Raw genomic sequence first — 18,909 nt, forward strand, 5'->3', positions numbered from 1 at the left:
GTTTGTGTGTGAAATGCGAAAAAAAAAATTAACATTTTGTAAATAAATAAAATATTATATTGTACATAACAATATATTATTATTATTTGACACGGTCGTGTTCACTGCGCATCGCTCGTCGTTTGTGTTCGCTCGCATTTCACGGCGTCATGCCCACCGCAATCACTAGGACGCGTAGCCGTACACGGTACAATATATATTAAATCCGATGGTAATGTTTAAAAAAAACATACTTTAGTGATCGGCGCGTATCGTTGTACGTATCAGTTTTTCGTTTATTATACTGTCAAAGAAGAAAACCGTAAATAATGTCTGGACGCGGTAAAGGCGGTAAAGTGAAGGGGAAGGCAAAGTCACGTTCCAACCGTGCCGGTCTGCAGTTCCCCGTCGGCCGTATTCACAGATTGCTCAGGAAGGGCAATTACGCGGAGCGCGTGGGCGCCGGTGCCCCGGTCTACCTGGCGGCCGTGATGGAGTACCTGGCGGCTGAAGTTCTCGAGTTGGCCGGCAACGCGGCGCGCGACAACAAGAAGACTAGAATTATTCCGAGACATCTGCAATTGGCCATACGTAACGACGAAGAGCTGAACAAGCTCCTCTCCGGCGTGACCATAGCACAGGGCGGTGTATTGCCTAACATTCAGGCTGTGCTGCTGCCCAAGAAGACGGAGAAGAAGGCCTAATTGGATTGCATTGCATTGCATTGCATTTACCAATAACGATACAATTACATATTTTTATGTATGTTCATCATAATATTATTATGAATTGTTCAAAAGGCCCTTTTCAGGGCCGCAATATATGTCTTGACAACAACGATAGATAGAGTTTCTAGCAGCCTAAACTCTCATCTCTTCAGTGATCGTTTACCATTTGACACGTACACCAGAACATGAATAATATTAATCTATGTACAATAAACTAGCTGCGCTCCGCGGTTTCACCCGCATTTAATATTATATTATAATATAGCCTTTAACCCTAGAACCGTACCCGTATTAAAAAAAGTAACATTCATTTGAGTCTTTTTAATTTAATTTATAATGGCATTTTTGTATTTGATCAGTAGTTCCTGAGATTAGCGCGTTCAAACAAACAAACAAACTCTTCAGCTTTATAATATTAGGATATATTATGTAGATAAGAATTATACATAATAATTATTATAGATGTTTAATTGTTTAGTTTATAATAAACCCCTTCTTGTTGAACGCATCAAAATCCGTTCCGTTTCATTTTATGTTTGTTTGTAATATATATTATAATAACTAGCTGTGCCCCGCGGTTTCACCCGCATTGCTCCGCTCCTATTGGTCTTAGCGTGATTATATTATATTATAGCCTATAGCCTTCCTCGATAAATGGGCTATCTAACACCGAAATAATTTCTGAAATTCGATTAGTAGTTCCTGAGATTAGCGTGTTCAAATAAACAAACAAACTCTTCAGCTTTATAATATGATTGTTTTCCTATCCTGAAGATTAAGATAAATTATGTAAATTGAATCTTACTATTGTGACAAATATCTGCTCGATGTACGTATTCGAAGCTGATACTGGACTATTTCTCCTTTCTGCAGAGGACAATACCTATATTGTGTTTTCTAGATGATTGCGCAAGTCACTTCGTTTTCGTCAAGCGGGAAACTTGGAATATTGAAAGTAGGGAGGCGAGCAACTGTTTTCATACTTCGTATTGTGTAAGCTGGAAATTTAAATAAATATTAAATCAAGTAAAATTTGATTTATTTAAAGAAAAACCCTTTCCCGTAGGATTTCCGGGATAAAACCTATCTTATGTCCTTTCTCGGGTATCAAAATATCTCTATACCAAATTTCAATCAATCAATATTATAATATCAATATTATATTTATTTTGACAGACATCGTCAGTTTGATTTATTGGTGTCAATTAAAAAAAATAAAAAAGTTTAACACAAATAAGGTTTCATATATTATCTTTAATTAAGATACATATTTTAAAATAAAACCCTCCTTGATGATTCCCAATTCGACTGTAGTCTGTACTGTTATTTTACCTTAGCCTTATGTGATTTAAAAAAAAAATAAAATGCCAAATGTAAACATCTAAATGATTCACCGCATGTTCACCGCCCACTGTGTGGAGGGGACGCTTACGCTCCACGGTATTGGCCGATAACCAAAAGTGCTAGCTCGCATTACTAACCGACGGCCGTAACGCCGTGTGGCGCGATCTGGACCGGTTTTATACAGAAACGGAAAAAATTTGGAATATACAGTTTCAATTGATTGTACTTATACTACAACAAGCAACATGCCGCCAAAAACGAGTGGAAAGGCCGCCAAGAAGTCCGGAAAAGCGCAGAAGAACATCTCCAAGTCTGACAAGAAAAAGAAGAAGCACAAGAGGAAGGAGAGCTACGCCATTTACATTTACAAGGTGCTCAAGCAGGTCCACCCCGACACCGGTATCTCCTCGAAGGCCATGTCCATCATGAACTCGTTCGTGAACGACATTTTCGAGCGCATCGCCGCGGAGGCGTCCCGGCTCGCTCACTACAACAAGCGGTCGACCATCACGTCGCGAGAGGTGCAAACCTCCGTGCGGCTGCTGCTGCCCGGCGAGCTCGCCAAGCACGCGGTCAGCGAGGGCACAAAGGCTGTCACCAAGTACACGAGCTCCAAGTGAGCGGTGAGCGGTCGTCGGGACAACGGCGTGGCGTGTTCGACTTATCGAACGCCCGCTCGCTCGCGTTTTGTGTTTATTATTATTATATACTATCAAAACAACAACGGCCCTTTTCAGGGCCACAATATATTTCATGAATGAATTGTGTGTGTGTGTACACGCCAAAAATACGTTTCTCCAACACGAACAACAGCAGTGAGAAAAAAAAAACCTAAAGTTGTAATTTTGAAATTCGAATTTCGAATTATACGTTCAACAATAATTATTAACGTTGGTCATATTTTGTGGGTATGATTTATTTTATTTTATTTACAAACTAGGGCTTCGCCCGTGGTACATATTATTTCGCAATAATAAAAAGTAGCCTATGTATGTTCTTTCTCAGCGTCTAAAGATTGCCTGTGCCAAATTTCATCAAAATCGGTCCAGTAGTTTTGATGATGACAAATAAAAACAAATTCATAATAAATTATATACCATCATGATTTGGCTCGATATTTTTATACATGTTACATAATTTTTTTTCACTCACAACCATTTTATTACTTATATATTAATATAACAACGCAATGCGATTTCATGTACTATCTTTGAATCAATATTATATTTATTTTGACAGACATCGTCAGTTTGATTTATTGGTGTCAATTTAAAAAAATAAAAAAGTTTAACACAAATAAGGTTTCATATCTTTAATTAAGTTAAGATATTAAATAAAATCCTCCTTGATGATTCCCAATTCGACTGTAGTCTGTACTGTTATTTTACCTCAGCCTTATGTCAAAACGTAAATTTAATTGATATACAACAAAAAATTAATAATATTAATTATTAAATGGAGAAATAATTAAACTTGTACAGTTAATTTGAAGTTATTTTTTTTTTAATAACTGTTTAACAAATAAATGGTAGATTGATTAGTTATCGCCCGCGGCTGTGCCTGCATTGTTCAGAACGTAACAAATTATATATACTAAAAGCTTCCTCGAGATGCAGCCTATCTATTGAAATAAACCGCATCAAAATCGGTTCTCTAGTTTTAATTATACAAATTTATATAGGGAATATAGCACACACGGACAGACATTCAAACCGATTTTCTGTTATATTTATATAGTTTTGTGTTTTGCAATAGTTTTGGTAAATTAATATTTTGTACTAGATTTCCGCCCGCGGCTTCGCCCGCGTTTTCAAAGGAAAACCCGCATAGTTCCCGTTCCCGCGGGATTTCCGGGATAAAACCTACCCTATGTGTTAATCCAAGTTACCTTCTATATGTGTGCTAAATTTCATTGTAATCGGTTCAGTAGTATTTTTCCGGACGTATAGAAATTTTCCTGGTGTATGGAAATTTTCCGGACTGAGAAAATTTTTCCTAACCTAACCTAACCTAACCTAACCTAACCTCTCCTAACCTAACCTAACCTCTCCTAACCTAACCCAACCTAACCCAACCTAACCTAACCTAACCTAACCTAACCTAACCTAACCTAACCTAACCTAACCTAACCTCTCCTAACCTAACCTAACCTAACCTAACCTAACCTAACCTAACCTAACCTAACGTAACCTAACCTAACCTAACCTAACGTAACCTAACGTAACCTAACCTAACCTAACCTAACCTAACGTAACCTAACCTAACCTAACCTAACCTAACCTAACCTCTCCTAACCTAACGTAACCTAACGTAACCTAACGTAACCTAACCTAACCTAACCTAACCTAACGTAACCTAACCTCTCCTAACCTAACGTAACCTAACGTAACCTAACGTAACCTAACCTAACGTAACCTAACCTAACCTAACCTAACCTAACCTAACCTAACCTAACCTCTCCTAACCTAACCTAACCTAACCTCTCCTAACCTAACCTAACCTAACCTAACCTAACCTAACCTAACCTCTCCTAACCTAACCTAACCTAACCTAACCTAACCTAACCTAACCTAACCTAACCTAACCTAACCTAACCTAACCTAACCTAACCTAACCTAACCTAACCTAACCTAACCTAACCTAACCTAACCTAACCTAACCTAACCTAACGTAACCTAACGTAACCTAACCTAACCTAACCTATCCTTTTCCACCTTATAGAAATTTTTCCTGACGTATAGAAATTTTCCTGGCTTATATAAATGTTCCTGACTTATAGAAATTTTCCGGACTTATAAAAATTCTCCTGTCTTATAGAAATTTTCCTTTCTTATGGAATAATCAAGTTGAAGATTACTCGAGATCTCAAAAACGGCGCAACGGATTTTGATGCGGTTTATTTTAATAGATATAATTTTTAAATGTTCATAAAATTTGCAACCGAACGAGGCCGCGGCGAATTTCTAGTTAGGTATATTATGAACGTATTATGTATTTGTTGGTATTTTTTTTTTTTTTTTTTAGTGCTGTTTTGTTTTGGTATACGAAAATACCTATGTAGAGTATGAAGTAAAATAAATATAGTTTGAAAAACTAAAAAACACGCTTTCAAGTTAGATACATACCACTAAAAAGTAGAAAATAATAATTCTTTAATCTTGTAATCAAGCAATAACCAAGACATATTTTATTTTTGAACGCATTTTTATGAAACTTTGCACCTATGTAGAGTATGTATGAAGTAAAATAAAAAAGTAGAATAATTTCCATCCATTTTGGATAAGGTACATGTAAATTTAATGAATAGATCCAGTACGACCATACCATAATGACGAACATAACAATATTATGACATGGGCTGTGTATGACATTGACAATATTATGACAGTGCAGATTGCACATTGCACATTGAAGATCGTTTTTTTTTTTTGTTTTCGAGTTCGAGTAGTTAATTTTGCATCAGGAATCGTGCAAATCCAACACAAAACTTTGATTATTATTATTTTATCTCTCTTTTCTCGACATACACACCGCGCGAACGGTTACTTATCGATGTCTCTCTCGCACTCGACTACGATGAATAACGAAACGGAGACGAGTGTACCTAATGTGTTTATAAAAACGGCGTCGTACCCGTTTTCGTATTCATTCGAAGCGCAACCACTTCTCCGTGCGGTCGTATTTGTTGTTTTATTTCTCTATAATAAATATAGTGAATTCGAATTTCGAACAAGCCCCCCGGTCACAATGGCTCGCACAAAGCAGACCGCTCGCAAGTCCACCGGTGGAAAGGCGCCGAGGAAGCAGCTCGCCACCAAAGCGGCCCGCAAGAGTGCGCCCGCAACCGGTGGCGTGAAGAAGCCCCATCGCTACAGGCCCGGCACGGTTGCTCTGCGTGAGATTCGTCGCTACCAGAAGAGCACTGAGCTACTGATCCGCAAGTTGCCGTTCCAACGTCTCGTTCGTGAGATAGCGCAGGACTTCAAGACCGACCTCCGCTTCCAGAGCTCGGCCGTCATGGCCCTGCAGGAGGCGAGCGAAGCGTACCTCGTAGGTCTATTTGAAGACACCAATCTGTGCGCTATACACGCTAAGAGAGTGACCATTATGCCAAAGGACATTCAATTGGCCCGCCGTATCCGTGGTGAACGCGCCTAAGATCCGTTTGTTGTTTGCATTGTTCGTGTCTCGTGTCGTGTCGTGTGGTGTGTGGTTTCAATATGAAATAACATAACATAACATGACATAGCACAGAGGACACGTCATCGGACATCGAATGTTAAAAAAAAAAGGCCCTTTTCAGGGCCGCACGTGATTCATTTTAATAGTAGGTACCTAACCTAACTATAAACGTTTTCCACTGTGCAGTAACGGAAACATACAACGAAATATCTAATAATATAATGATAATATTGTTATGAGAATGATAAAATGTATTAATATTATTATATTACTATTATAAACAGAAAACTTACCTACCTGATGAATTTTAGATTTTAGTAATGTAATCATTCAGTAGCCATTAACTTTAAATTCTTCTTATGAAATAGTTTTATTTAATACTAGCGGTCCGCCCCGGCTTCGCCCGTGGTACATGTTTACGTTTTCTCTACATAAAAACCATCCTCGTACTTCCAGGAATATAATAAAAAAAGAATTATCGAAATCGGTTCAGCCGTTTTCGAGTTATGCGCTTACCAACACATTTTGCGATTCATTTTTATATATAAGAAGATTATAAATGCGAAAGTTGTTGATGGATGGACGTATGTATGTATGTGTTGAACCGATTACAATGAAATTTAGCACACATAATAATAGAGAGATAATAGAGTACAAGTGAAATGATAGTGAGTGTTGTAGTTTTGCGCGCGTGGGGAAACATATCCATAATACAATAATATATAATATTGTGGAATTAATGAATCGTATGCGGCCCTGAAAAGGGCCTTTTTGTTGTTAATTTGTTTGTTTCAAAATCATCGCCGTGGTGGTCGTACGCCCATCTTTATTCGTACCAAGAATAATAATTATTAAAAGGCCGAATCGATTGCATGGAAGAATTATTGACGTACGTACGAACGGACGGACGATCTTTGAAGTAACACAATTAATTAACCGCCGAATCCGTAGAGGGTACGTCCCTGACGTTTCAGCGCGTACACGACGTCCATTGCGGTGACGGTCTTCCTCTTTGCGTGCTCGGTGTAAGTGACGGCGTCACGGATCACGTTCTCGAGGAATACCTTGAGAACGCCGCGCGTCTCTTCGTATATCAAACCGGATATACGCTTGACGCCACCCCTGCGAGCGAGACGACGGATCGCGGGCTTCGTGATACCCTGGATGTTGTCACGGAGCACCTTCCTGTGCCGCTTAGCGCCACCTTTTCCGAGCCCCTTGCCTCCTTTACCGCGGCCTGTCATATCGCCGACTGTCTTGCGTTATTCTACTCGTTTACTTGCTTACTCGCTGCGTGCCCGAAAGCTTGTGCGCTTCGCCTTCGGGGTCTTCGCTCCCACCATCACTGGTGAGGGGAAAGAGTACCGGGGCTAGGCCCCCCAACTCTGGTGTCTCTCGCCTCCCGCCACTACGGGAGGGTCCCTGGGATAACCCCACTATGGGGTTGTTGTTTGTTTATTTGCCGCATGCGCGTTGGTTTTGGTAGTGCTCAACGCAGTCTCCCACCCAGGCAACCTGCCCACGGCGACTCGGGGTCCGCGTTTCCGCTAACTGGGCGATCCGCCCCACCGGGTGAGACCCTTAAGGGAGGCCCAGCGAGTGCGGATCAGCGACCATGCGCGGTGGCGACGCGTCCCCCTCGTCCCGGGCCAAGTCGCGCGGGTAGGGCTTCGCGTCAATCGCGCTAGCTCTCCAAGGTGCAATGTTCCGGAGGTGTTCGTAATTTGATCTATCGGTTTTTGCGAAGATCTTCTTAGCCTGTTCTTTGATAATCTTTTCGAGAGGCTCCACTCCCAAGTCCCTCTCGATAGTGGAATTGCGGACGTATCTGGGGGCGTCGACAATAACCCGCAGAGTGCGCGACTGAGCCGTCTTTATTTTCTTTTTATTGGCTTCTGAGATGTAGCCGTACCAGACTGGAGCAGCGTACAAGATCTTGGGTTTTACATAGGTATTATAGAGTCTCAGCTTCAGTCTGGTAGGCAAGCTGGATGTGAAGATCGGTCTCAGTCGCACAGCCGCGACTTGTGCCTGGCGAGCGGCTTTCAGGGCTTGATGGTTAAAGGCTAGGCGCCTGTCTATCTCCACCCCCAGATACGTGACTTTATTTGACCACGGAATCTTGGTTCGCAGTACTTCTAGGTTCGCCGGGTTCGGCGCACAGCCCATACAGATTGCCTGCGTCTTCCTCGGATTGACCCGGAGCCTCCACTTGTCCAGCCACTCCGGCAGCTGATCGAGCATTTTCTGCATTTTGATAGCGGCATGGTTCCGGTTGAGCGATGTTGCTATGTACGCCGTGTCGTCCGCGAACAGGGACAATTGGGAGTCCGCCCTGTTCGGGATATCGTCCGTATACACGGCGTACAAGTGTGGTGACAAGCAGCTGCCTTGTGGGACTCCGGCTTCAATCCTCCTGGTACTGGAGGAGGCACCCCCTATGCGGACCTGAAAGGCCCGGTCCTCCAAGAAACTCCGCATAAAGCCGAGGATATACTGTGGGCAATCCAATTGGCTCAGCTTGTACAGAAGGCCCTCGTGCCACACCTTGTCAAAGGCCTTCTCCATGTCCAAGAACACTGCAACTGCCGCTTCCTTTTTATTTGAGGCCGCTGCTAAGGAATGTACGACTCTGGACAGTTGCAGTGTTGTGCTGTGTTCTGCCCGGAATCCAAATTGCTCATCTCTCGGGGTGAAATGTGGTGTGAAACGTCTTAGTATCAATCGTTCAAGCACCTTGGACATGGAGGGCAGTAGCGAGATCGGCCTGTATCCGTCCGGTTTGGTGTTATCCTTCCCTGGCTTCGGCAGCATAACCACTGTGGCCGTTTTCCAGTTGCAGGGGACATGTCCCAACCTCAGACATCCATTGAACACGCGGCTGAGTGCCGCTACCGCTCGCCTATGTAGGTTTTTAAGGGCCATGTTGGTGATGGCGTCATTGCCAGGCGCTTTCTTGGGTTGTAGATCACGTATCGCCTTTTGTACCTCTCTGGGAGACACCGCCTTTATATTCTCCTGTAGGCGCGGCCCGGCGAATACATCGTATAGCGCTTTTTCCACCATTCCAGTGTGCGCTGCGTCAACGGATGGGAGTGGCTTGAATGTGCTGGCCAGGTGGTCGGCCAGTAACTCTGCTCTATGGTTGGCATCGTATACTAAACCGCTTTCCGTCCTCAGCGGTAGGTCGGGAGTGGTGTCTTTCGTGAGCCCCTTGCAGAGCCTGTGTAGGGTTTCGTCGCTTCCCAGTGCTGCATCTATGGCTTCCTCCCATTCAATGGTTCTTTGGTTATTCAGCAGCTCTTTGACTTCCTCGTCGAGACGATTTAGTTTACTGCGAAGAGTCGGACACCTGGATCTTTGCCATTCCTTCCGCAATCGACGCTTCTCCTTGAGCTTAGTTTCCAGGTGTCTAGGCAGTGGTGGACAGCCACGGGGAGTCAGTTTTTTCGTAGAGCTGAACAGGGCCTCCTGAATGTTCCGGGTGATATCTCTGGCGTACATGTCGACGTCCTCCCTACATTCGATCGGTCCTGTAGTGATATTAGCAGTTTTCTCCTTGAATGCTTCCCAATTAGTTTTCCCCCTTCTGGGGACTGGCGGGATGGTTGTCGGGGGCGTTGAGACGGTTACTACGACTGGGTGATGGTCCGACCCCATATTGTCCTCCAGGACCTCCTGCGTGAGCCTCCCATCAAAGGCCCGGGTGACTGCAAAGTCTATAGTGCTTGGCATGTGGGTGTGCGTGTCCGGGTAGTGTGTTGGTACACCCGGGCTGTGGACAATGGCTTCAACATGATCCAGGACGGCTCGGAGTCGCGTGCCAGCAGAGTTCGTGTTCGGTCCGCCCCATTCTAGGTTTTGGGCGTTCCAATCGCCCATGGCCAGAGTGGCGATATCTTGCGGAGGAGAGAGGATTGTTTCAATGTCGCTTCTGGAGATAGCGTTTCCTCCCGGCCGGTAGATGCTAAGAATTCTTGTTTGTGTGCCCCGGATATCAATCTCAATCCCCAGGGCATCCATGGCTTCCAGCTGTGTATAGGGAGCCAGTGGTCTGTGGATCACTGCCCTCTTGACTAGGACAGCAATCCCACGGTACGCGCTCCCAGCTTGGTTCGTTTTGTCCTCCCTATACACATGGTATCCTGGGACTCTCAGTTTTTCCTTGGTTGATAAGTGGGTCTCGGAGATCAAGGCGATGTGAATTTTGTACTCTTGTAGGACCTGCTTCAGCAGAGCGGCCTTCTGCCGCAGGCCTCGAGCGTTCCAGTAGAGAATTTTCAGGTTATCCATTGTGGAGTTCCAAAATTTTGGAAAGTCCTTGGACGACCGCCGTCACGGGGCTCTCGTCATTGAGTACGGCGTTCAGTACGTCGATCATGATCTTGACCAGCACGGCCACCTCTTCCTTGCGCTGGGGGGTGTCCTGGCGTGTCTGGCGTGCGGTTTTCCTCTTTAGAAGCTCCACTACTTGCACGTCCTTTGTTGTTGTAGCCGTTTGTTCGGTTACTTGGGCGGCTGGCTCCTTTGTGGTTGGCATCTCTTCTGTCTTGTTTTTCTTCGGCTTCTTTTTCTTCTTTTTGGGGGCCGCTGCCGCTAGTTTAGGCATGTTGGCCACGGCCATTAGTGAAGCGCCCGTCTGTTCGCCCAGTGGGACGGGTTCCACGGACGTCGGGGCGGGGGGGTCCTCGGGTTTCCCCTTCGGCGGTCTCGTTGTGGCCGTGGGACCGGCCTTCTTGTTCCTTGCCTCCCGCTTGAACACAGGGCAGGAGGCATTGTTGGCCGGGTGCGGCCCTCCGCAGTTTGCGCATGTCGCCGGAATGTCTTTAGGGCGGCTGCACTCTTTCGCCGCGTGCGCCTCCCCGCATCTTACGCACTTGATTGGTCGGTGGCAATTGTGCGAGGAGTGGCGAAACTTTTGGCACCGGTGGCATTGCGCCGGCCCCTTCTTTGCTCGCCAGGCTTCTATTTTGATCCCCGGCATACACAGCATTTCGTTGATGCTGTATATAGCCGGGGTGGTGTCAGCTTCTCGCTTTATTATTGCGAAGAATATGCAGCCGGGCCGGCCCTTCCTTGCCCTTATATGGCGTGCATATTCCGCCTTGTGTCCCAGTTCACTAAATGCATCCATGATCTCCTCCGGAGTCGTCTGACTGGGAAGGCCGCGTATTGCGACCTTCAGGCTCCGTTCCTGCGGTGGCGTGTAAGCGTGCCACGCTATGTCGCTCAACCCGCCCAAGTAATTCTGAATGCATCTAAATTCATCTCCGTCTTCGGGCATGAATCTTATGCCTTTCCCGTAAGGGCGGGCGCTGGGGTTCCTTCCTAGTAGTTTCTTTAGTTCCTTGAAATGGGATGCCCAATTCGGTAGTTCGTCCACTACTATTGGTGGGTATTTGTCCTTCTTTGTGGTGGCAGCCGTGGTGACGCCCTGTGTTGTCGGCAGCGGCTGGTCTCCCGCGGGGGGTGGGGGGGATCTCGCGGCCGTCGCGTATGTCCGCACCTCTGGGTTGAGTCTTTTCCTAGGTCTTGCGTTTTCCGCTTCATGTTCGTCGCTTGCGGAGCGGGGGCGCCGCAAGGGGGTATCCATGGGAGGGAGGGGGGTGCTCCTCGCCTCTTCGATCACAGCCTTCTCCTCTTCAGGTATCGGCTGCGCCATCATCTTCTGAATTTGCTTTTTACGCTCGCTGAGGCAGGCGGCCATCGCGGCGTGCATCTCTTCTGAGAGGGCTCCCAGCTCAAAGAGGCGGCTTGTGAGGATCATGTCCTTCTCTAGGCGGGCGCGTGGGGATAGGGTTTCGCCGGTGTTTTTCGCCGAAGTAGCCTGCGGAATCTTGGGGGGCTCTGGTTCCTCTTCGTCGGAGCTTCCATCGTCCTCCATAGAATCGCTCTTTGTTGAGTGGCTCTCCGCTCGGTCAACCGCGGTTTCAGTGCCTCTGTGGCTTTCCGCTCGGTAAACCGAGGTTTTGGTATCTATGCGGCTCTCCGTTCGGTCAACCTGCATCTCAGTATCGGTAACATGAACGCTAGGTGGCGCTTCGGTGCCGCGGCTCTCCTGTCGGTAAACCCGCGGGTTCGTTGTTTGCCCGCTAGGTGGCGCTTGGCTAGTCCTCGCCAGTCTTGGGTCGCGATTGCGCGGCTCCATTTCAACGATACGAATTTCATAAATTCTTAACTGTTGATATGTGGTTTGGCCCTGAAAAGGGCCTTTGATATGGAGAAAACTCTGTTGGCAGAGTAAGGAGCGACCACACGGTCCCAGGAGGGGGATCTACAGCCCCTCCTCCTCACGTTCCCCGGTGAGACCCGCTTGTGGGAGGCCGGGAAAAGTGAGGAGGCGAGAATAAACCTTCCCTCCGGAATCAAATATGAAAGCCTCTTACTCCACGGCGGTTACTTGATGTGAATTTTGCTCAGCAAAATCTCCGTAACTCTTCTTGTGTGCTTGTGGACCCGTGTGCTCTCAACGATCGCTCGGCGAATCCTGCGCTTCGCGCCATTTCATGTCGACTTTTATACACACACATTATACACGCGTTTCGGTCGGCTCGCCCTCGACGAGCGACGGAGACGGATAGATATATCGTGCATATCGAGGGACTGCGTTAATAATCTTTGAATAATAATAATAATAAATAACTCAATCACAATAATTGACAACATTTCATTTTTTAATCGCATATTTTAAGAGAAATTAAATAAAAAAAAAAAACGATAAATGTGATGATGACGTCATACATACGGAGGAATAAAAAATAAAAATACTATCACATTTACACTAGACATTAACAGGGTAGGTATGGCATGTGTCAAATTTCATATTAATGTAATTTTTGTGAATTATTATATAAATAAGTAGCTTGAAATTTTTTGAAATGTATATAATATATCGTCATTACTTAATTAACTTACTTGTGTTGTTATCATTATCCTTCTAATATTATAAATGTTACTATTTCACGCAAATATTACTGAACTGATTACAATGAACTTGGATTAACACATAGGATAGGTTTTATCCTGTTGAAAAAATAAATAAAAGTCGACACAGCAAATTAAATAAGTAATTATTATTAACCAACTCTCTATCTATAAATATAGATCCCTCGTAGTTATTAAGTATAGTAGAGCCATTTTAAAATAGGCAACATTTGACAGTTCAACAAAATTCAACAACGTAACCTAGTAACGACGACATAGAATAACAAGATATTTCGTTTTGTTAGAACTGCACATTTGCTTAACTTTTTTCAATTACGACTACATAATATTAATTATAATAATAATGACCGATAAAAGTAATTTTTTTTAAGATTTCATTTTATTTTACTGATAAACCATTCTAAACATAATAAATACCAGAGACGTTACTCTAAAAATCGAAATCTGACATCTAGAATCGAATGCTTCACTTTAATCGATGTTTACTGCGCTCAGGTGCATTACGAAGATTTAAGGAATCTACAACGGTACGACAATATAATAATTCATCAAAACATGGATACGTCATTGTCGCTATTGAATTAATCGTAATTGCAGTTGATGATGATGATATATATAAGTAACTTAATGATTAGGTAAATAATAAACTATTAATTAACTACCTACATTCGTGTTATTATCGATTCGTCATAATATTGTTACTACTCCTCTGTCTATTATTTAGGTATTGCTTATTATGCGTTATTATGCGACGATATTAAGTTAACACAATAATAATATTATAATAAATACGCAATTGTGAATCGTAGTCTCGTTCTCGCGCGGCCTATATAATATTTTGACAATATTAAAACGTGCGGGCGTTGCGGTGTGGTGTGCGTACTATGTACCTACTAGCTGTTAGTACCTGTGACTGTGAATATAATATTGTGACAAATATGTGACATTTATTTATAATATTGTCATTTCGTTATTGTGGCACATTCGTATTGTTATTATTTTTGTATTTAAAGGACGTTAAACATATTCGACCGATCGCCGAACTGTGTGTGTAGCCGGCCGCGCGGTCGTCGTTTGCGTTATGCTGTTCTACAACAGGTCACATTCATCCCCCTAAAAACCATCGCAAACATATTATATGGCGATTACGAATAGTTTCACCTTAACGTCTGTATATCAGTGTATTGAGAGAGCCTTTTTCGAAACGACAATCGGTTTAATTACAGGTGAAATGATAATTTTAAAGTTGACACCGCGCACGCGGATAGCCCTTGGCAAAATTTAAACGTCCATCGCTATCGATGCGCTCCTCGAGCGTCGCGCGGGCTTGCACACTACGAGGGCCGATCTCAAAAGGGACGAGAAACATGTGAAACGTATACTTTTAAACGTTAATTTCACGTAAAATATACGTTCGAACGGAGGCATGTTAGTGAAAAGTTTCAAGCGCGACCGCGAGAAAACGTATCTCGATTGCACGGTTCCCCGTGAGGTAAACCGTCCATTCGATTCCTACACTAGCGACACCGTACGTCGAATACAGTGAAACCTACTAAGTACTACTTATTTAGACTAATTATTATTACATACTATTGTCGACGTAAAGTTGAATTTTAATTAACAAAAATGGCAGACACCGCAGTCGAAACTGAAACTCCGGCGCCAGCGTCGACGCCCGCGAAGAAAGCGCCCAAAGCAGCAGCAGCAGCAGCAGCAGCGGCGTCGGGAGGAGCCAAGAAAGCGGCCAAAGCAAGATTGGCGCACCCGAAGACGTCGGAAATGGTGAACACTGCTATCAGCGATCTCAAAGAGCGTAGCGGCTCTTCCCTGCAGGCGATCAAGAAGTACATATCGGCCACGTACAAGGTGGACGCGGATAAACTGGCGCCGTTCATTAGGAGATATCTCAAGGGCGCCGTCGAATCCGGCACGCTCGTTCAGACGAAGGGCAAGGGCGCATCTGGCTCGTTCAAACTGGAGTCAAAGTCCTCCGCGGCCAAGAAGAAGACCTCTCCGTCGAGCGGAGCCGCCGGCAAGGGCTCCGGAGCGGCGGCGGCCGTCAAGGTGCGCAAATCTGGCGGCGGTGGCAAGGCGCAAGCGGCCGCCAAAAAGACGGCCGTCAACGCAGGCAGCAGGTCCAAGAAGGCGGCGGCAGCCGCCGCCGCAGCAGCGGCCGCAGACTCGTCGTCCTCGCCGTCCAAGTCGAAAGCGTCAGCGGTGAAAGACAAGAAAGTAGCTGCAGGCAGAAAGAAGCCCGCCGCGGCCGCCAAGAAGGCGCCGGCTGCGGGCAAGGCGGCCGCAAAACCCGCCGCAGCAGCGTCGGCCGCCGCGCCGAAGGCTAAGAGGAGTGCCAAACCGCCGACGAAGAAGCCGAAGGCACCGAAACCGAAGAAAGCGGCAACGCCAAAATCCAAAGCGGCCACCGCCAAGAAAGCCTCGGCCGCGTCCAAGAAGTGAACGTGTGGTGTGCGTGCAATCGATCAATCGCAAGCGCAAGCGCAACCTAATTCGACTTCGAGGAAGGTTAAGGTTGGAACTGGTTATGCAGTGCAGCGGCGACGGCGAGTGCATCGGGCACAAGTCTCAGCAAAATAGATACATATTATATATTATCTATCGCCAAAAAGCCCTTCTCAGGGCTAACATATATTTTCGAATGCGCACTCACTACGAACGTTAACGTTTCCTTCCAATTTGCGAGGACGAACAAGCAACTTGTAGGTACCTACACAATAAAACTACAATTATTACAATTTTACAAATTACATAATAGTTATGTAACATCATAATATATTATAGTAGCAACTAGCAACATGCATGCACAATATAATAACAACAAGAAAATCAAATCTACTACTAACTAATCTACAGCTTTACGTTAGGTTAGGTTTAGGTTTAGGTTTAGGTTTAGGTTAGGTTAGGTTAGGTTAGGTTTCTTAAAAAAAAACTACACAGAAATAGGAGCCCCGCGAAGCGGGGCTCCGTCGACGCGCAATGAAATAAGGAATAAATAAAAAAAAACATCAAAATATACCTACGTAATACGTACGGTAAACACACACGTTACTTTTTACCTTCAACTTGCAAAATAAAATATTATGTAACTATTCATCGCACACTGCAACACGCTACCACACAGACAGACACAGACACAGACACAGACACAGCACAGACACCGCCCGCCCGCCCCACACCAGCGCACGCCGCCCGACCGACCGCCCGCCCGACGCCCGACTCCCGATAGTACATTTTACCGAAACTTACTAAATACCTACTCTCTAAAATCTATACATACCTACTGCTATGAATAATTATTATTAATACCTAATTATTGATGGTTGTCTAGACAACACAGTCTGTTTCTGTCACCTGACAAGTTACTTTAAAAACAATCAACTAATCGTTATTATTATGAGTAACTAGCGGTCCGCCCCGGCTTCGCCCGTGGTAGGTACATATTTACGTTTTCTCTACATAAAAACCATCCTCGTACTTCAAGGAATATAATAAAAAAAAAAAAGAATTATCGAAATCGGTTCAGCCGTTCCCGAGTTATGCGCTTACCAACACATTTTGCGATTCATTTTTATATAATATGAGTAATAATAATATTTGGGGATGCTGTACACCGAATCAAAAAAAAAAATAATATTAATTAAAAGATGCTTAAATATTGTTTGTGTGTGAAATGCGAAAAAAAAAATTAACATTTTGTAAATAAATAAAATATTATATTGTACATAACAATATATTATTATTATTTGACACGGTCGTGTTCACTGCGCATCGCTCGTCGTTTGTGTTCGCTCGCATTTCACGGCGTCATGCCCACCGCAATCACTAGGACGCGTAGCCGTACACGGTACAATATATATTAAATCCGATGGTAATGTTTAAAAAAAACATACTTTAGTGATCGGCGCGTATCGTTGTACGTATCAGTTTTTCGTTTATTATACTGTCAAAGAAGAAAACCGTAAATAATGTCTGGACGCGGTAAAGGCGGTAAAGTGAAGGGGAAGGCAAAGTCACGTTCCAACCGTGCCGGTCTGCAGTTCCCCGTCGGCCGTATTCACAGATTGCTCAGGAAGGGCAATTACGCGGAGCGCGTGGGCGCCGGTGCCCCGGTCTACCTGGCGGCCGTGATGGAGTACCTGGCGGCTGAAGTTCTCGAGTTGGCCGGCAACGCGGCGCGCGACAACAAGAAGACTAGAATTATTCCGAGACATCTGCAATTGGCCATACGTAACGACGAAGAGCTGAACAAGCTCCTCTCCGGCGTGACCATAGCACAGGGCGGTGTATTGCCTAACATTCAGGCTGTGCTGCTGCCCAAGAAGACGGAGAAGAAGGCCTAATTGGATTGCATTGCATTGCATTGCATTTACCAATAACGATACAATTACATATTTTTATGTATGTTCATCATAATATTATTATGAATTGTTCAAAAGGCCCTTTTCAGGGCCGCAATATATGTCTTGACAACAACGATAGATAGAGTTTCTAGCAGCCTAAACTCTCATCTCTTCAGTGATCGTTTACCATTTGACACGTACACCAGAACATGAATAATATTAATCTATGTACAATAAACTAGCTGCGCTCCGCGGTTTCACCCGCATTTAATATTATATTATAATATAGCCTTTAACCCTAGAACCGTACCCGTATTAAAAAAAGTAACATTCATTTGAGTCTTTTTAATTTAATTTATAATGGCATTTTTGTATTTGATCAGTAGTTCCTGAGATTAGCGCGTTCAAACAAACAAACAAACTCTTCAGCTTTATAATATTAGGATATATTATGTAGATAAGAATTATACATAATAATTATTATAGATGTTTAATTGTTTAGTTTATAATAAACCCCTTCTTGTTGAACGCATCAAAATCCGTTCCGTTTCATTTTATGTTTGTTTGTAATATATATTATAATAACTAGCTGTGCCCCGCGGTTTCACCCGCATTGCTCCGCTCCTATTGGTCTTAGCGTGATTATATTATATTATAGCCTATAGCCTTCCTCGATAAATGGGCTATCTAACACCGAAATAATTTCTGAAATTCGATTAGTAGTTCCTGAGATTAGCGTGTTCAAATAAACAAACAAACTCTTCAGCTTTATAATATGATTGTTTTCCTATCCTGAAGATTAAGATAAATTATGTAAATTGAATCTTACTATTGTGACAAATATCTGCTCGATGTACGTATTCGAAGCTGATACTGGACTATTTCTCCTTTCTGCAGAGGACAATACCTATATTGTGTTTTCTAGATGATTGCGCAAGTCACTTCGTTTTCGTCAAGCGGGAAACTTGGAATATTGAAAGTAGGGAGGCGAGCAACTGTTTTCATACTTCGTATTGTGTAAGCTGGAAATTTAAATAAATATTAAATCAAGTAAAATTTGATTTATTTAAAGAAAAACCCTTTCCCGTAGGATTTCCGGGATAAAACCTATCTTATGTCCTTTCTCGGGTATCAAAATATCTCTATACCAAATTTCAATCAATCAATATTATAATATCAATATTATATTTATTTTGACAGACATCGTCAGTTTGATTTATTGGTGTCAATTAAAAAAAATAAAAAAGTTTAACACAAATAAGGTTTCATATATTATCTTTAATTAAGATACATATTTTAAAATAAAACCCTCCTTGATGATTCCCAATTCGACTGTAGTCTGTACTGTTATTTTACCTTAGCCTTATGTGATT

The 18,909-nt window shown here is 43.7% G+C and overlaps 6 protein-coding genes across 6 annotated transcripts; 5 read left to right on the plus strand and 1 right to left on the minus strand.

Annotated features, from left to right (window-relative positions):
• The first annotated feature begins 165 nt into the window (after positions 1 to 165).
• On the plus strand, positions 166 to 1,017 carry LOC149895943 (histone H2A). Its single transcript, XM_090117990.1, has one exon. It carries the CDS (start codon positions 309 to 311, stop codon positions 681 to 683), a length of 375 nt encoding a protein of 124 aa, XP_089974116.1. The 5' UTR covers positions 166 to 308; the 3' UTR covers positions 684 to 1,017.
• A 1,249-nt stretch (positions 1,018 to 2,266) lies between these two features.
• Positions 2,267 to 3,156, plus strand: LOC149895944 (histone H2B). Its single transcript, XM_090118120.1, has one exon. It carries the CDS (start codon positions 2,297 to 2,299, stop codon positions 2,669 to 2,671), a length of 375 nt encoding a protein of 124 aa, XP_089974246.1. The 5' UTR covers positions 2,267 to 2,296; the 3' UTR covers positions 2,672 to 3,156.
• A 2,555-nt stretch (positions 3,157 to 5,711) lies between these two features.
• LOC149895945 (histone H3) lies at positions 5,712 to 6,507 on the plus strand. The gene has a single exon (XM_090118005.1). It carries the CDS (start codon positions 5,799 to 5,801, stop codon positions 6,207 to 6,209), a length of 411 nt encoding a protein of 136 aa, XP_089974131.1. The 5' UTR covers positions 5,712 to 5,798; the 3' UTR covers positions 6,210 to 6,507.
• Positions 6,508 to 6,915: 408 nt separating this feature from the next.
• LOC149895946 (histone H4) lies at positions 6,916 to 7,532 on the minus strand. Its single transcript, XM_090118147.1, has one exon. It carries the CDS (start codon positions 7,475 to 7,477, stop codon positions 7,166 to 7,168), a length of 312 nt encoding a protein of 103 aa, XP_089974273.1. The 5' UTR covers positions 7,478 to 7,532; the 3' UTR covers positions 6,916 to 7,165.
• A 7,208-nt stretch (positions 7,533 to 14,740) lies between these two features.
• On the plus strand, positions 14,741 to 15,662 carry LOC149895947 (uncharacterized). The gene has a single exon (XM_090118047.1). The coding sequence runs from the start codon at positions 14,805 to 14,807 to the stop codon at positions 15,633 to 15,635; it is 831 nt and encodes a 276-aa protein (XP_089974173.1). The 5' UTR covers positions 14,741 to 14,804; the 3' UTR covers positions 15,636 to 15,662.
• A 1,356-nt stretch (positions 15,663 to 17,018) lies between these two features.
• On the plus strand, positions 17,019 to 17,870 carry LOC149895948 (histone H2A). Its single transcript, XM_090117905.1, has one exon. It carries the CDS (start codon positions 17,162 to 17,164, stop codon positions 17,534 to 17,536), a length of 375 nt encoding a protein of 124 aa, XP_089974031.1. The 5' UTR covers positions 17,019 to 17,161; the 3' UTR covers positions 17,537 to 17,870.
• The last annotated feature ends 1,039 nt before the right edge of the window (positions 17,871 to 18,909 follow it).

Source organism: Colias eurytheme, chromosome 29 (genome assembly GCF_061535395.1).
Source record: "Colias eurytheme isolate Ceu_HAF_F1 chromosome 29, ilColEury1 Martin Lab GWU primary, whole genome shotgun sequence".
NCBI classification, from domain to species: domain Eukaryota; kingdom Metazoa; phylum Arthropoda; class Insecta; order Lepidoptera; family Pieridae; genus Colias; species Colias eurytheme.

Excerpts from the sequence above, each read along its gene's own strand:
- LOC149895943 (XM_090117990.1), top strand. The coding sequence starts at position 309 with ATGTCTGGACGCGGTAAAGGCGGTAAAGTGAAGGGGAAGGCAAAGTCA.
- LOC149895944 (XM_090118120.1), top strand. The coding sequence starts at position 2,297 with ATGCCGCCAAAAACGAGTGGAAAGGCCGCCAAGAAGTCCGGAAAAGCG.
- LOC149895945 (XM_090118005.1), top strand. The coding sequence starts at position 5,799 with ATGGCTCGCACAAAGCAGACCGCTCGCAAGTCCACCGGTGGAAAGGCG.
- LOC149895946 (XM_090118147.1), bottom strand. The coding sequence starts at position 7,477 with ATGACAGGCCGCGGTAAAGGAGGCAAGGGGCTCGGAAAAGGTGGCGCT.
- LOC149895947 (XM_090118047.1), top strand. The coding sequence starts at position 14,805 with ATGGCAGACACCGCAGTCGAAACTGAAACTCCGGCGCCAGCGTCGACG.
- LOC149895948 (XM_090117905.1), top strand. The coding sequence starts at position 17,162 with ATGTCTGGACGCGGTAAAGGCGGTAAAGTGAAGGGGAAGGCAAAGTCA.